This window comes from Pollicipes pollicipes, unplaced genomic scaffold, assembly GCF_011947565.3.
Source record: "Pollicipes pollicipes isolate AB1234 unplaced genomic scaffold, Ppol_2.1 Scaffold_6686;HRSCAF=7923_pilon_pilon_pilon, whole genome shotgun sequence".
NCBI lineage: Eukaryota > Metazoa > Arthropoda > Thecostraca > Pollicipedomorpha > Pollicipedidae > Pollicipes > Pollicipes pollicipes.
In genome coordinates this window covers 3,041,747-3,053,887 of record NW_023596921.1, presented here as the reverse complement: position 1 = coordinate 3,053,887, position 12,141 = coordinate 3,041,747, and the positions used below count along the sequence as shown (strand labels likewise).

General features: G+C 44.6%; 1 protein-coding gene across 1 annotated transcript; it reads left to right on the top strand.

The window, feature by feature from the left end:
• The first annotated feature begins 258 nt into the window (after positions 1-258).
• LOC119107304 (angiotensin-converting enzyme-like) lies at positions 259-9,473 on the top strand. The gene is made up of 7 exons (XM_037230728.1): positions 259-370; positions 686-891; positions 2,079-2,191; positions 3,339-3,463; positions 4,243-4,343; positions 6,354-6,439; positions 9,329-9,473. The coding sequence occupies exons 1-7, from the start codon at positions 259-261 to the stop codon at positions 9,471-9,473; spliced, it is 888 nt and encodes a 295-aa protein (XP_037086623.1).
• Positions 9,474-12,141: the final 2,668 nt, after the last annotated feature.

The following is a 12,141-nucleotide window of genomic DNA, read 5'->3' as shown; positions in this document are numbered from 1 at the left end:
AACGCCACGTTACAGGCTTCAATGTTCAAAATCACGACACAATCAAATGGCCTGCAGCACAGCATGATACTCAGAGTGAGCAAGCAGTACCATTGATTGGTTGAGCTGGGGAGCCTCCAGTTAACAAAATAAAACTAGCCTGTGCGGATATCTTAGCAACCATTTTACCGGCTTAACCATGCCAGACTATGCTGCCCTCTGCCGATATCGTAGACGGTAGATATTCACCATATCGACGTTGCGCCACATCTCAAACAGATGCTATCAAAGAGCAAACACCCGGACAAGCTGGAGCATGTGTGGGTTAAGTGGAGGAACGCCATCGGAAGGAAGCTGCGGAAACAGTACAAGGAGCTCGTCAATGTCATCGGTGACATCACCAAGGCTAGCAGAAGACGTGCACATTGTAGTTGAACGGATCATGGAGACAATAATGTGGGTTAAGGCAAAGGAGAGAGACCTTGATTCTTTCATGTCTTCAAAATTGTTAATATAAATCGAACAATGCAGTAGTTGGTCTTCATAATTATAAATTATTTAAATAATAAGGTGAAACACTTGCATGATATACGGGAGAATAATTTCTGGAAACAGCTCTACCAATTGGTCATGTGGCTTGTGCAATAGCCCGAGCATGCTTTGTTATCAGTTCAATTCTCACACCCAGCGTCTGTAATTTGTGCAGGTTTCACCAACGGCATTGGCCTCTGGCTGGAGAGCTACGAAGCGCTGGGCTCCCAAGACCAGCTGGCCGACATCTGGTCACAGCTGAGGCCGCTTTACGAGGACCTGCATGCCTACGTGCGGGGCCGACTGACGGCCATGTATGGAGAGGATGTGGTTAGCCGGCATGGACCTGTCCCCGCTCATCTCCTGGGTAAGTCTTACCCGGCAACGCCACCTGTGTTGCCAGTCGAGCTGACATGTTCAAACATGTTTCAGGTGACGCGCAATGTCATCATACCGCTTAAGTGTGCAGAACGAGCGACCTGAGTGAGGAAGTTGAAGGTCTGTTCTAATAGGCACCGAGGTAGAGGTTAACCAAAGTTTGAGATGATGCGGCGGCCATCTGAACTGTGTGCAAAATGATGTCATTAGACAGGGGCTTAGTTTCGGGAAATGGATTAGATTGAATAACAAATAATGAAACCTACACCCAAGTACGCCAACGAACTGGTATCTCCCGGGAATTGGCCCACTTTCGTCTAAAAAGTGGGGAGGTGATAGAGGCTATGGGGCTGGAGCTCCATTTCCAACTTTCCAACTACACCACTGTCCTTGATGCAAACAGTGGTCGCAGACGCATATGCACACGGCATGTAGCGTATACACAATTCAGCGTGCGACCACAAATGTTAGAGATCACTGCGCGCATAACAATCCGGTAAAGGCGATGACCCACGATGTCGTCGTAGCTTTTCCTCTCCGCAGCTAGCACGGAATAATCCTGTCGGCTTGTTCCTCGATCGTTCGATCGATCCTCGCGTGCGGACTGTCTCCTCTGAGAGAAGTGAACAATCAGATGGATTAAAGGGGAGGTTCTCGATCTTACTTCAACAAGGTCAATGATGCTAGCATGATGCACGAACTGAACAGATAACTTTATAAACCGTCCGCAGCAACCTGCGACTAGGTTATTGCGTCACTCGCCATGCATTAGACCTGATGTAAAAAGAGATAAATCTTCGCCGTAGACAGACAACACAAGACGTACTAAAACCGCATTGCGCTTTAATACCGCTGACTTGCAGTGGTGTGCTGGGATGGTCGCTGGGACAAAGCCTTCAGTCAACCAATGGGGAGAGACTTACGAAATAGCTATGAACAAGAATGACATTAGCGAAACGTTATCCCAACATGCCTGAAGTTTTTAAGACCCGTTAAATTGTTGGAATAGACTATCCATGGCTTTGAATGCATTTCATCTCAGCGAGTTTGAAGTGCAGTGTCTGTACATAATCTGCACAAGCATTGCAAACTGTTTAAAGCATTTGACACGCTTCCTCACGTAGCGCCGGGACTATTGGCAGCTGTATCAGCTACGAGTGGCTTACTGGCGCTCTTTGCATCTCCTCCAGGGCAACATGTGGGCACAAAACTGGACCAACATCACCAACATCAACGACATCTGCAAGCCATTTCCCGACAAGCTCGACGTGGACGTCACAGAGAAGATGAAGGAAAAGGTGAAGCGGGTGGCTGATGGAGTTGTTGCGCCTCCAACATGTGTCCAATTACGCAGCAGGCATCGGTCATTCGTAGGTCTTCGCGTAATTGCTGCGCGTATTCTTGGTGATGGTTGAGTAATTGTGAAGCAATGCAAAGGAAAGGAGAGAAGCTGCAGCGGAGACATGGAGCGATACGAGGAGAGATGGAAAATAAGAAGAACTGTTGAAGAGCAGGGTGCTAAAACGATGCAGAGTTCCTGGAGACATGATTGCGTTGCAGATGTGTAGGTTTTCATTAACCATTGCAAAGTTGTGCGGTTGGAAAGAGAGGCGAGAAGTGTAGTACTGATGCAGGCATCGGGGGCTACTCTCGGCACTGGACTACATCTGCGCAGTGAGCCTAAGCCAGGCTTTTGCGATGCTGGCTCGGGGCTCGCAGCCGGGCGTCCGAGCCCTGACTGACAGCCGCAGGAGAGAACGTTAGATCATGATCTAAGACCCTCAAACTATGACCTAAGTGAGTTCACGTACAGGTCAACATACCCTGGGAATTTGGTGTCCCTACCTCTCTACGTTCCCGAGATCTCAGGGGGTCAAATTGCCCCCCCCCCCCCCCACCCGGGCGAAGGGTATCTAGCCGACCACCCGGGCGCGTGTAAGGCAAAATTGATTTTGTGGTGGCATCTGGCTTACATTCCAGTTATGGAAGGTAAAAATGCGTAAGATATATGTATATATATATATATATATATGTATGTATATATACATAACAAAAGGATGTCCCCTACAATAAACGGGCCATCTCCAACGATTTTTTTGGGGGGGGGCTTTTTTATCAGGGGCTCTTTGTCGGCCTGTGCCCCCTTTAGCAAAGGTCTGGGCGCGCCCCTACTTCACGGAGATGGCATTGGCCACATAGTCAGACCAGGCATGCGCGTAACCAGACCAGAAGTTGCCCTGGACTGCCCTGATTTTTCCCTAACGCTCTGCATTCATCATACACGCGTCAAGGCATTATGTGCGCAATGTTCTACGTGCCGCGGCGGATTGAGCGCGCACTCCTGACCGCCTGTTCACAGTGATGAGAAGCGAAACAAATATATATATATATATATATATATACAAAAAAATAAATAATCGCTAGCAATTCACCGTTCGCATTGCCCACAGGATAAAACAGTGCGCAGAAGTCAACGCCGAGTATCTGATCGTGACCCACCATGAAATGGGTCACGTCCAGTGCTATCTGCAATACAAGGATCAGCCGATCATGTTCAGGGACGGAGCCAACAGCGGTAGGTGGCGCTGTCGAAGCTATGACGGGTAGCTCTGCTAGCAACCGCTAGATGGTGTGTGAAAATTATCTTCTACGGTGAATGTGTTGGCGGTTTGCTTTTATCCTTTTAATGAAGGTTAACAAAATGGTGGAGGGCCGGGGTCAACAGGTGTTGCATCTAGAGTGCTCTCATTGCGTCACATTAATGATTTTAAACAAAAAATATGAATACATGTACCAAACCGTCGAACAGATTATACTGATATATGCCCGAAACAGTGCTCGTGCCTGTACCAATAGAGTTTTATCTTCTCTGTGAAAACAAGGACAAAGCTGAGATCTAGTTTTTCCGCTCCCCGTTACCCACCTTACCTTTGAATGTAATTAAGCCTGATTTTGGATGTGATATACGCCCTTCATTATTTGACTGCAGTAACAGTTAACAGTTCCTTATCAACCTTGTACAGTTAGCAGTTTTACAGACTACATTCTTAGCTGCTGTCGACAAATGTTGCGAGGCAATATGGAAGTAACGTGGAAACACAGCAAAGTTGCTATGGCTTAATGGGATCCCTTTGCTATCAGCCAGTAAGACAAATAAGATCACACGCGTGGTAGGCATGTTGGCCTCCTCCAACCGTCCCGCAGTAAACCGCAAACATATTGCGTTTACCACCCGACTGCCAACCTTGTCTTTAAGGTGGTCCTCAGTAGGCACGTTGGGCAATCTGCACAAAGTTATCGCAGGCACGTGCAGCCGCCGCCCTGGCTGGCACTGATCCGAGCTATCGCCGTCAGTATTCCACGAGGCGGTGGGCGTCACGCTAGTCCTCCCTGTCCAAATACCCAAACACCTGAAGAAGACTGGGCTGTTGGATGAGGAGGTCAACGACCCAGAGGTGTGTACGCCGAACACGCCTTCGTTGTCGCCTGATATGGTGATAGGAGCGTATCACGATCCGCTTCGTTCTGCCTAACTTTCGTATATATTAATTTTGCATGCTTCTCCTCAGTTTGCATGCATCCCTCGTGCTCTGAGCCCTAAGCCCTCCAAATGCCCCGCGATATTAGCGCTAAAAGAAAAACTTTGTACAACGAGTGTTCTACCACATTTCTTCTTTCGCCAATACTTGTACACGCCAGTGCCACGCAACGAAACTTAGGCATCAAAAACCTTCACACTTCATTATCTTCACTGCAATAAGCTGTGCATTTTTTATCCCCTTCTACTGCAAAAACTCATATACGACATAAGTGCTACACGACAAAACGTGGGCTTCGGAAACTTCCACTCGTCATTACTTTTACTGTAAAAACTCTATGCGATATGGTCACGTAACACAGCTTATGATTAAAAAGCCCATGCCTGACATAACTTCTACTGCAAAATTTGCTGCAGTAATTACATAACACAACATTAGTTCCACTGCAAAAACGTATACGTCACACAACTTCTACTGCAAAGACCCATACGCAACATGGCGTGGACACCTACCAGGGGTGTAGGAACACTTAGAATGTTAGCAGTGAACCCCAGCTGGGCACTAATGCAATGAAAGGTTCGTGGCGCCGAAGGAAAGGTACCTTATCCATCATGCTACACTACTTTGTCGATATACCGTGCTTGGTATGAAAGACTGTAGCATTGGTAGGAAAATCTGAATGATGAATATAACTTTTAACGTATTAGTTTTGTCACGTGACTCTAGAGCCTTATATAAGTAACTGTAGTATAAGCAATGGCGCGTTGTATTGAACAACAGGCTTGGGATGTATATTCATGTTCAGTCGGGAACCGCATTCAATCTAAATCTGTGAAAGGAAGGTGTGTCATAGCCGGGGCAAACAAAGTGCCCATATGTTTTAAGCGCGGATTTGGCGATTTTTTCCTGCCCAGAGCCAAACTTGTTTTGCTGTACTACGCCCCTGCACTCTGCGTTTTTCAGTGGAAAAAATGTGGTGTCCGCTCTCTCCGGGATCCTGGCGAGACTTAACCTATGCCTGGAAGGCCTGACGGGTACAGCTTGTGGAGCATAGCCTGTATCGCATGACACAAATGTCATATACAAGCATTAACAGCAGAGGAAGTGCCGGTTACGGGGAAGAGCTATATAAGATGTCCTTTTGTAGCAGACATAACAGCGGGTATATGTTTTGCAGTGGAAACATTGGTGGATTTTTCCAGCATGACTTTTGTTGTGTAATCATGTCGGTCATGAGGTGTATATGCCTTTGCAGAAGCTTTTTTACAGCATTTTCTTCTTTGTTTTCTCCCAGAATTAATGTCGCATTTAAGAAGAGGCTGTTTTAAGTTTTAGTAGCAGCTTAAATGCCTGGTGTAGGTTTTGTTCACATTTCACACACATCACATCACACACATTTTGTTGTTTAACACCGACGTCGCGCATAAATTACTAGAAGTAATTTCGCGTATAAGAAGAGCCTGTAAAGATTAAAAAGTAGAGGTTTGCTGCGTAGATCTAATGTAGAAACACTCCTGTCGGGAGGTGTTCCTATCGTGACAGTTGTGTCGTCACGCCCTTTCCAACCGACTTCTCCCATCTTCTTAAGCGATCAGACCCCACACAGGGTTTCACCGAGAATAACGTAAGGACTGATATCGCCATGGCCTTCCAGAAAAGACGCGTAAGCAGTCTCGAGCGTTACCACGTACACCGACTTTCAGGTGGATGTCAACTTCTTGATGCTGACAGTTCTAAAAACGTAGTTTTCTTGCCGTTTGGATACCTGTTCGACCGTTGGCGATGGGGCATCCTTTTCGGCACCATTTCACATGACGACCTAAACTGCCAGTGGTGGTCGCTACGAGAGAACCTACAGGACATCCGGCCACTTCAAACGAGAGAACCTACAGGGCATCCGGCCACCTGAAATGAGAGAATCTGTAGGGCATCCGGCCACCTCAAGTGGGCTCAGAAGTGGACTTCGATGCTGGAGCCGAATACCACATCCCAGGAAACATGTCCTACATCAGGTCAGTACCCAAGAAAGATGTTGTTGTTCACCTTGTTCAGGGATGAAAAAGTGCGTTTTCTGTCACGGACGAAATTTGGAACCTTTTAAATTGTGACCTGCACGCACATCTTTCAGAAACGGTTGCGCCATATCTCTAAATGCGATAAACCACAAAATACATAGCTGAATTAAATGTAGCGCGGCATATCCTTCGAACGTTTCGTTTCGGGAGTTCATTTGCATTACGTGTCAATTACTGGCCATCAAACATTCACTGATGATTGAGGCTAGACTCATCGAACTATCAGGTAAAGGCATAGTTGACATAACCAGCCTAAGGGTGTAGTTTCCTATTCAGTAAGGGGGGGGGGGGAGCACCCTATTGTGCGCCCTAACCAGGGATGCGGTTTTCTACGTTTAGTTGTCCTTTTCATTCCGTATTTTTCATGTTTCATAATTTTGGGGTTCAGCCTCCCCAAAAAAACTAATTTTGCGGAGTTACGTCCCTGCTCCCAACTGTGAAAAAGTGGGTCAAATCTGAGGAAAAACTGCTCTGAGTGCATTTTGGAGGCAGGCCAGCCATTTCTATTCCTGCACTCCTTGCCCTTCCCTTTCTCACCCCCACGTAAATTGCAAAACTGCATTCCTGCAGCCCAACATTTACCAATAGCATGGTTTTCCGAACACCTGAAACAAGATCACTTTTAGTTTTGTGATGTCTTCGTGTAATCAGCTGGATGCAATGGCGATCTTCAATATATCTGCATAATGATCACCGTTGCAGATTTCGCACTTTGTAACACCATCCTGATTATTAAAAACAAAGTTTATGCAACATTAATACTAACAGATGCAAACGCTATTTCTCAATACCTCCAGCACCTTTATTTAGCTTTATATGCAATATGATGAACACTATAAGCGTTTTATCTCACGCCTGTCCAGCTATCAGTGCGTGAAGTCTGAGGTACAATGGGTAATGTGAGAGGCCTACACCAGCGATGCTCGGCATCTCATCTCAAAACCGCTATTCCTCTCAGCAGTTAGAAGCCCCGGATGAATCCTTGACATGTGCCACGCCACTGACCTCCGTTTACATCTGAAGCCACAACTAAGGTATCCACAAACAACAATCCTCCTACGTCGACGAGTCCTTTTAACGCTATTACATTACAAAGCTGACGATTAGCTATCTTTTTCTAGCCAGTCATCTCCTCAAGATATGAACACATCCAACAGCGGCCCACAGTCTTGCACTGAACCTGACGCATTGCCGCGTGCAGAGCATTTGAGCCCATTTTTCTCAAATGGCGCAACGCTTTAAAGTGCTGCGTAATAAATTGATCAAGTTCGTCGCGAGATGCTGCGGCCAACCACAATTCTTACGACTAGTGATAAGCCTAGACATTTGGTATTTTATATCGTTTAGTGTGTGAATGGGAGCGTGGTCGAAATATCTGCAGCAAGCACTGGTCCACAGCGGTATCCACAACATAAGGTAGTGATATCAACAAGGGCGAGTACAAACCAATACACAGCTTCGAGTTTTGTCTAGCTGGGGCGATCTGTTGCAATATGGTCTAGTTTGTTGAAATTTGTTTTCATTTTTGCAATTTTGTCACCAATTGGTTTCCAAAAGTGTCAGTCTTTGTCACCGAGCGTATCCGATAAATCAGATGCTTTTTTCAACCCTGACCTTGTGGGCTGAGGTTCCTATTCTGATAGCAATCGACCCTCAGTATACCATCGGGTACTTCCTAAACAGCGCTATTGAAAATGATCGGTCATATTGGACAAATTCGACGTTTAAAGCCGTGTTCATGGTCACACTGGTGTGCTGCTGGAAAAGCTGAGTTTTGTCAACACAGCCAATGCTTTCTTTACAACGTCCTTAAACCTGGTAACCTAGTGCCTTCTGCTCCTGGTATATGGAAGGCCTATTTCTGTCAGGATAAGAATTTTCACCTCAATATGCCGAAAAGCCAAAAGCACAAGACCTCTCTTGCCCAAATAAAGAAAATTACATCGATCAAGAGAAGTGTGAACATCACAAATTACACTAAGCATATGTATTTGGCCAATTTTTCAGCATTCTCATAGTGAAGAAAACGGTCGGAAAGAGGTGAAGAGACACAGCGTGTAAAAAGCAGACTAATTGCACAGCTCGCGTTGATATCGTAATACCCTCAGACACCCTTCATCGGCTTCCACAGCTTATGCTATCCAAGTTAATTATAAACGATATGTAAAGCCGAGCCGATGCTAGAACGCAAAGCCCATCAGACCACGCTGGCCTGCTGGCGTTTTTTCATAGGGTTATTTAGTATAAATCAGCCTAAGAAAATTGAATTGATTGCAGAAATCCCAAGTGACAAATCTAATATATACAGAAATAAGAATGATGATTTGTGTACGAATGCAAGTTTTGAAGTTGCGGCATCTACGTCCATTGATCTTATCAGCGGACTTTTTGTTTATATCCGTCTTTTGCCATCTGAACCGCCTTTATATATATATATATATATATATATATATATATCTCTCTCTCTCTCTCTCTCTCTCTCTCTCTCTCTCTCTCTCTCTCTCTCTCTCTCTCTCTCTCTTTTTTGCCTTGGATTTCTTTTTGAAATACGTCGCCCTCAGAAAACAGCATTGATTTGAGAAAGTTATGAACATAATATACAAATACAGGATGCGGCATGATATCATAGTCTAGTTATATTATGTTAAGATAAGTTTGAAGTTACATGATCTGCATGTGCTGGTTGACCGTGTCAGCTGTCGTTTTGCCGGCACGTGGGCCACGGCTGCTTCTGGGCGCCTGCGGAATCAGTACCAAGCATCGTCCGGCCCGTAACTCTTTTTACCCATACTGTCGGTGCCACGCTGATGCTTTCCGTTCAAACAGGTATTTTGTCGCCTGTGTGATCCAGTTCCAGTTCCACAAGGCGCAATGCGAGGCGGCGGGTCAGTATGACCCGACTGACCACACCCGTCCTCTGTACCGCTGCGACATTTACGGCAGCACCAAGGCCGGCCAGCTGCTGAAGTGAGGCAAGAGCCTCATGCAGTGCGGTGACACAGAATTAAAGTATTCATATTTGCCATAATTGCATAATGTTTCGTCAGCCCAAAGCTGGGCGACATATGACCGTTACGCGTCGAATGCATTTCAATGCAATCGGCTCACCCTGATACCCAAATTACCAACATCATAATCGAAAGGAATATTTGTTTCGTGCCTCTGCGTTTCATATTTACAACGAGAGGCCAAGAGGGATTTACCAAAAGGTGCAAGGAACGACTAGTGAATCACCGACTGCAGCAAAAGAAGACAGCCTGTGAAATCCGTAAGATGAAGAGAAAAGACAATAGTAATAACTGTATTCCTCGGAGAGAACCCAGGAGCATGGCGATTGATAAAAGAAAACAAAAAAAACAGGAGAATGGAGGTTGATATTTCGGCAACATACCTTTATCAAAACAATGGCAGAAGCCACTTCTGCTATTGAATTGAATGACTTCTGATAAGAACTTCTGATATTGACTTCTGCTATTGACTTGAATTCATTCTGCTATGACTTCTGCTATTGTTTCGATAGATGCATATTGCCGAAATATCACCCCATCTATACCTCCATTCTCCTGGGTTACTCCACAAAACAAGGCTATCATTACTGTCTTATCTATATGAATTATGTTTCTCGTGACTGCACTGAACGACTTGCAGAAAGAGAAAAAAACCTTAAAAGAAGAACTGCAGGCATGTTGTCCTGAACATCAACTAAAACAATAGTACTTCACGAACTTCACGTGATTGAATGTGATCCTGGACGTCTTACTAGAAATATAATCTTGAAAAAGCTTTCAAAGCTCCGTGGTTGGTTCATAGTATTATCGGAAACTGCAGGTGATTACCTCAAGTTATCTCACCATAATCTTACTGAAGAGCAAAAAGAGGTGCTTAATCTTGGACTTGATTGTCATCTTTTGTCGAAACACAGTAAGAGAAGAAAGCGGAACCAGAAATTCTTTACCAAGATACATTGAATTTGGAAAAGAGGAAAAGGCTATCAAACAGGGATGTAAAGGGCAGCTTACTAGGAGAGAGCACGAAATAGCGTGGGAATGACAAAAGCAAGATATTCACACAAAAACTCAGGCCGGCGGCAAAGGAAGTTCGGGAAAAAGAGCAAATTATCATTCAGCGAGCGGACAATTTATCACTCTACGTCGTACTTGACAAACAAAATATTATGAGAACCTGAACTGTGTCTTGAAGGATGGCAAGAAGTTCCATCGCACCACAAAAGATCCAACAAGCAAACTCAAGACCAAGCTTAACAAACCGCTCACTGCTGTCAACGCCGTGATTGTGGCAATGTGCTCCTGTCTTTGTAGTGTTCCTGTTATGTGTGTATTTTAGTTTATATACCAAAGTAAAAATAGCACTCTGTCCTATTTTAATGGCCATACTTCATCTGTCTTCTCGGTACTAAAGCATATTTTCCAAAAGTAGTGCACAATTCTCATCCTTTAAAACTCAAAACTTATTTCTTGTGCCATTCAGTCTTCTCCGACGATGAGATAAGATCTCGAAGCATGAGAAGATCAAGAATGAAATCTCGAAACATAAGAAGATAAAGAATGAAATGAAGATAAAGATAATGAATATATGAGCGATTTTGTACGGACCATCTTTTATCTAAACGATAATGCTGCGTCAAAAGCCCGGAACCCAGAACGATGAAAAAAGTTTGCCATTGCTGAGCCGGCAGTCATTTTTAATCATGAAGGATTATGCCAAGATATACCAGCATAAAGCTACACGACCAGGCAGTTAAGAAAAAGGGTGTTAGCAATACAGGAAAAAGTTTGTACGGGAAATCGTTTCTCGCCATTTAAAAGGCAAAAACGACCACAACATAGATATCGTTATTTATTATCGCAACAAGAAATTCTCTAACTTTTCTACGAGAAACAGCCCAGACAAACCGGACAAACTAAAATGTACCGATGTGGTATATAAATTCAAATGCAACATCATAGGCTGCAAACGTCATTCCACACACCCATTGGTGGGACCACAACGACTCTCTCACGAAGCCTGACGATGCACTTACGGCACGGGTACCTCTGGACCACATGCGACACGAACACAATAAAACATTGACACGACAGCAAATGACAGGCAACACTGACATTTTACGGGCGTGCAATGATAGAAGAAGCCTTGAAATTTGGGAAAGTATACCCATTAACGAGGCTCTCCAACCCTAAACAGATAAACAAATTTTTGTGCAACACTTGAAGTATTGCGTGGTGAGAGGTGAACACTGTTGATGTGATTGTGGCAATATGTTTGCGTCTTTGTAGTGTTCCCATTGTAAGCGTTTATATATGCATCAGAGTTGAAATGAGATTCTGTCTTACCTCAATTAGCCATGGTGCATTTGTGTTCTCCGTACCAAAAGATGTTTTCCAGAAGAAGTGCACGATTTTTATCCTTCAAAACTAAAAACTTATTTCTTGTACCGTTCGTCTTCTGCGACGATAAGAACTTGATGAGATAGAACCTCGAAAAGTAAGAATGCAAAGAGCGACGAATGTATGAGTGATTTTGTACGAACCACCTTCAGTCTAAACGATAATGCCAAGTCAAAACCCCGGAAGCTAGAACGATGCATCGAAAGCTCATCATTGCTGAGTCAGCAGTCATTT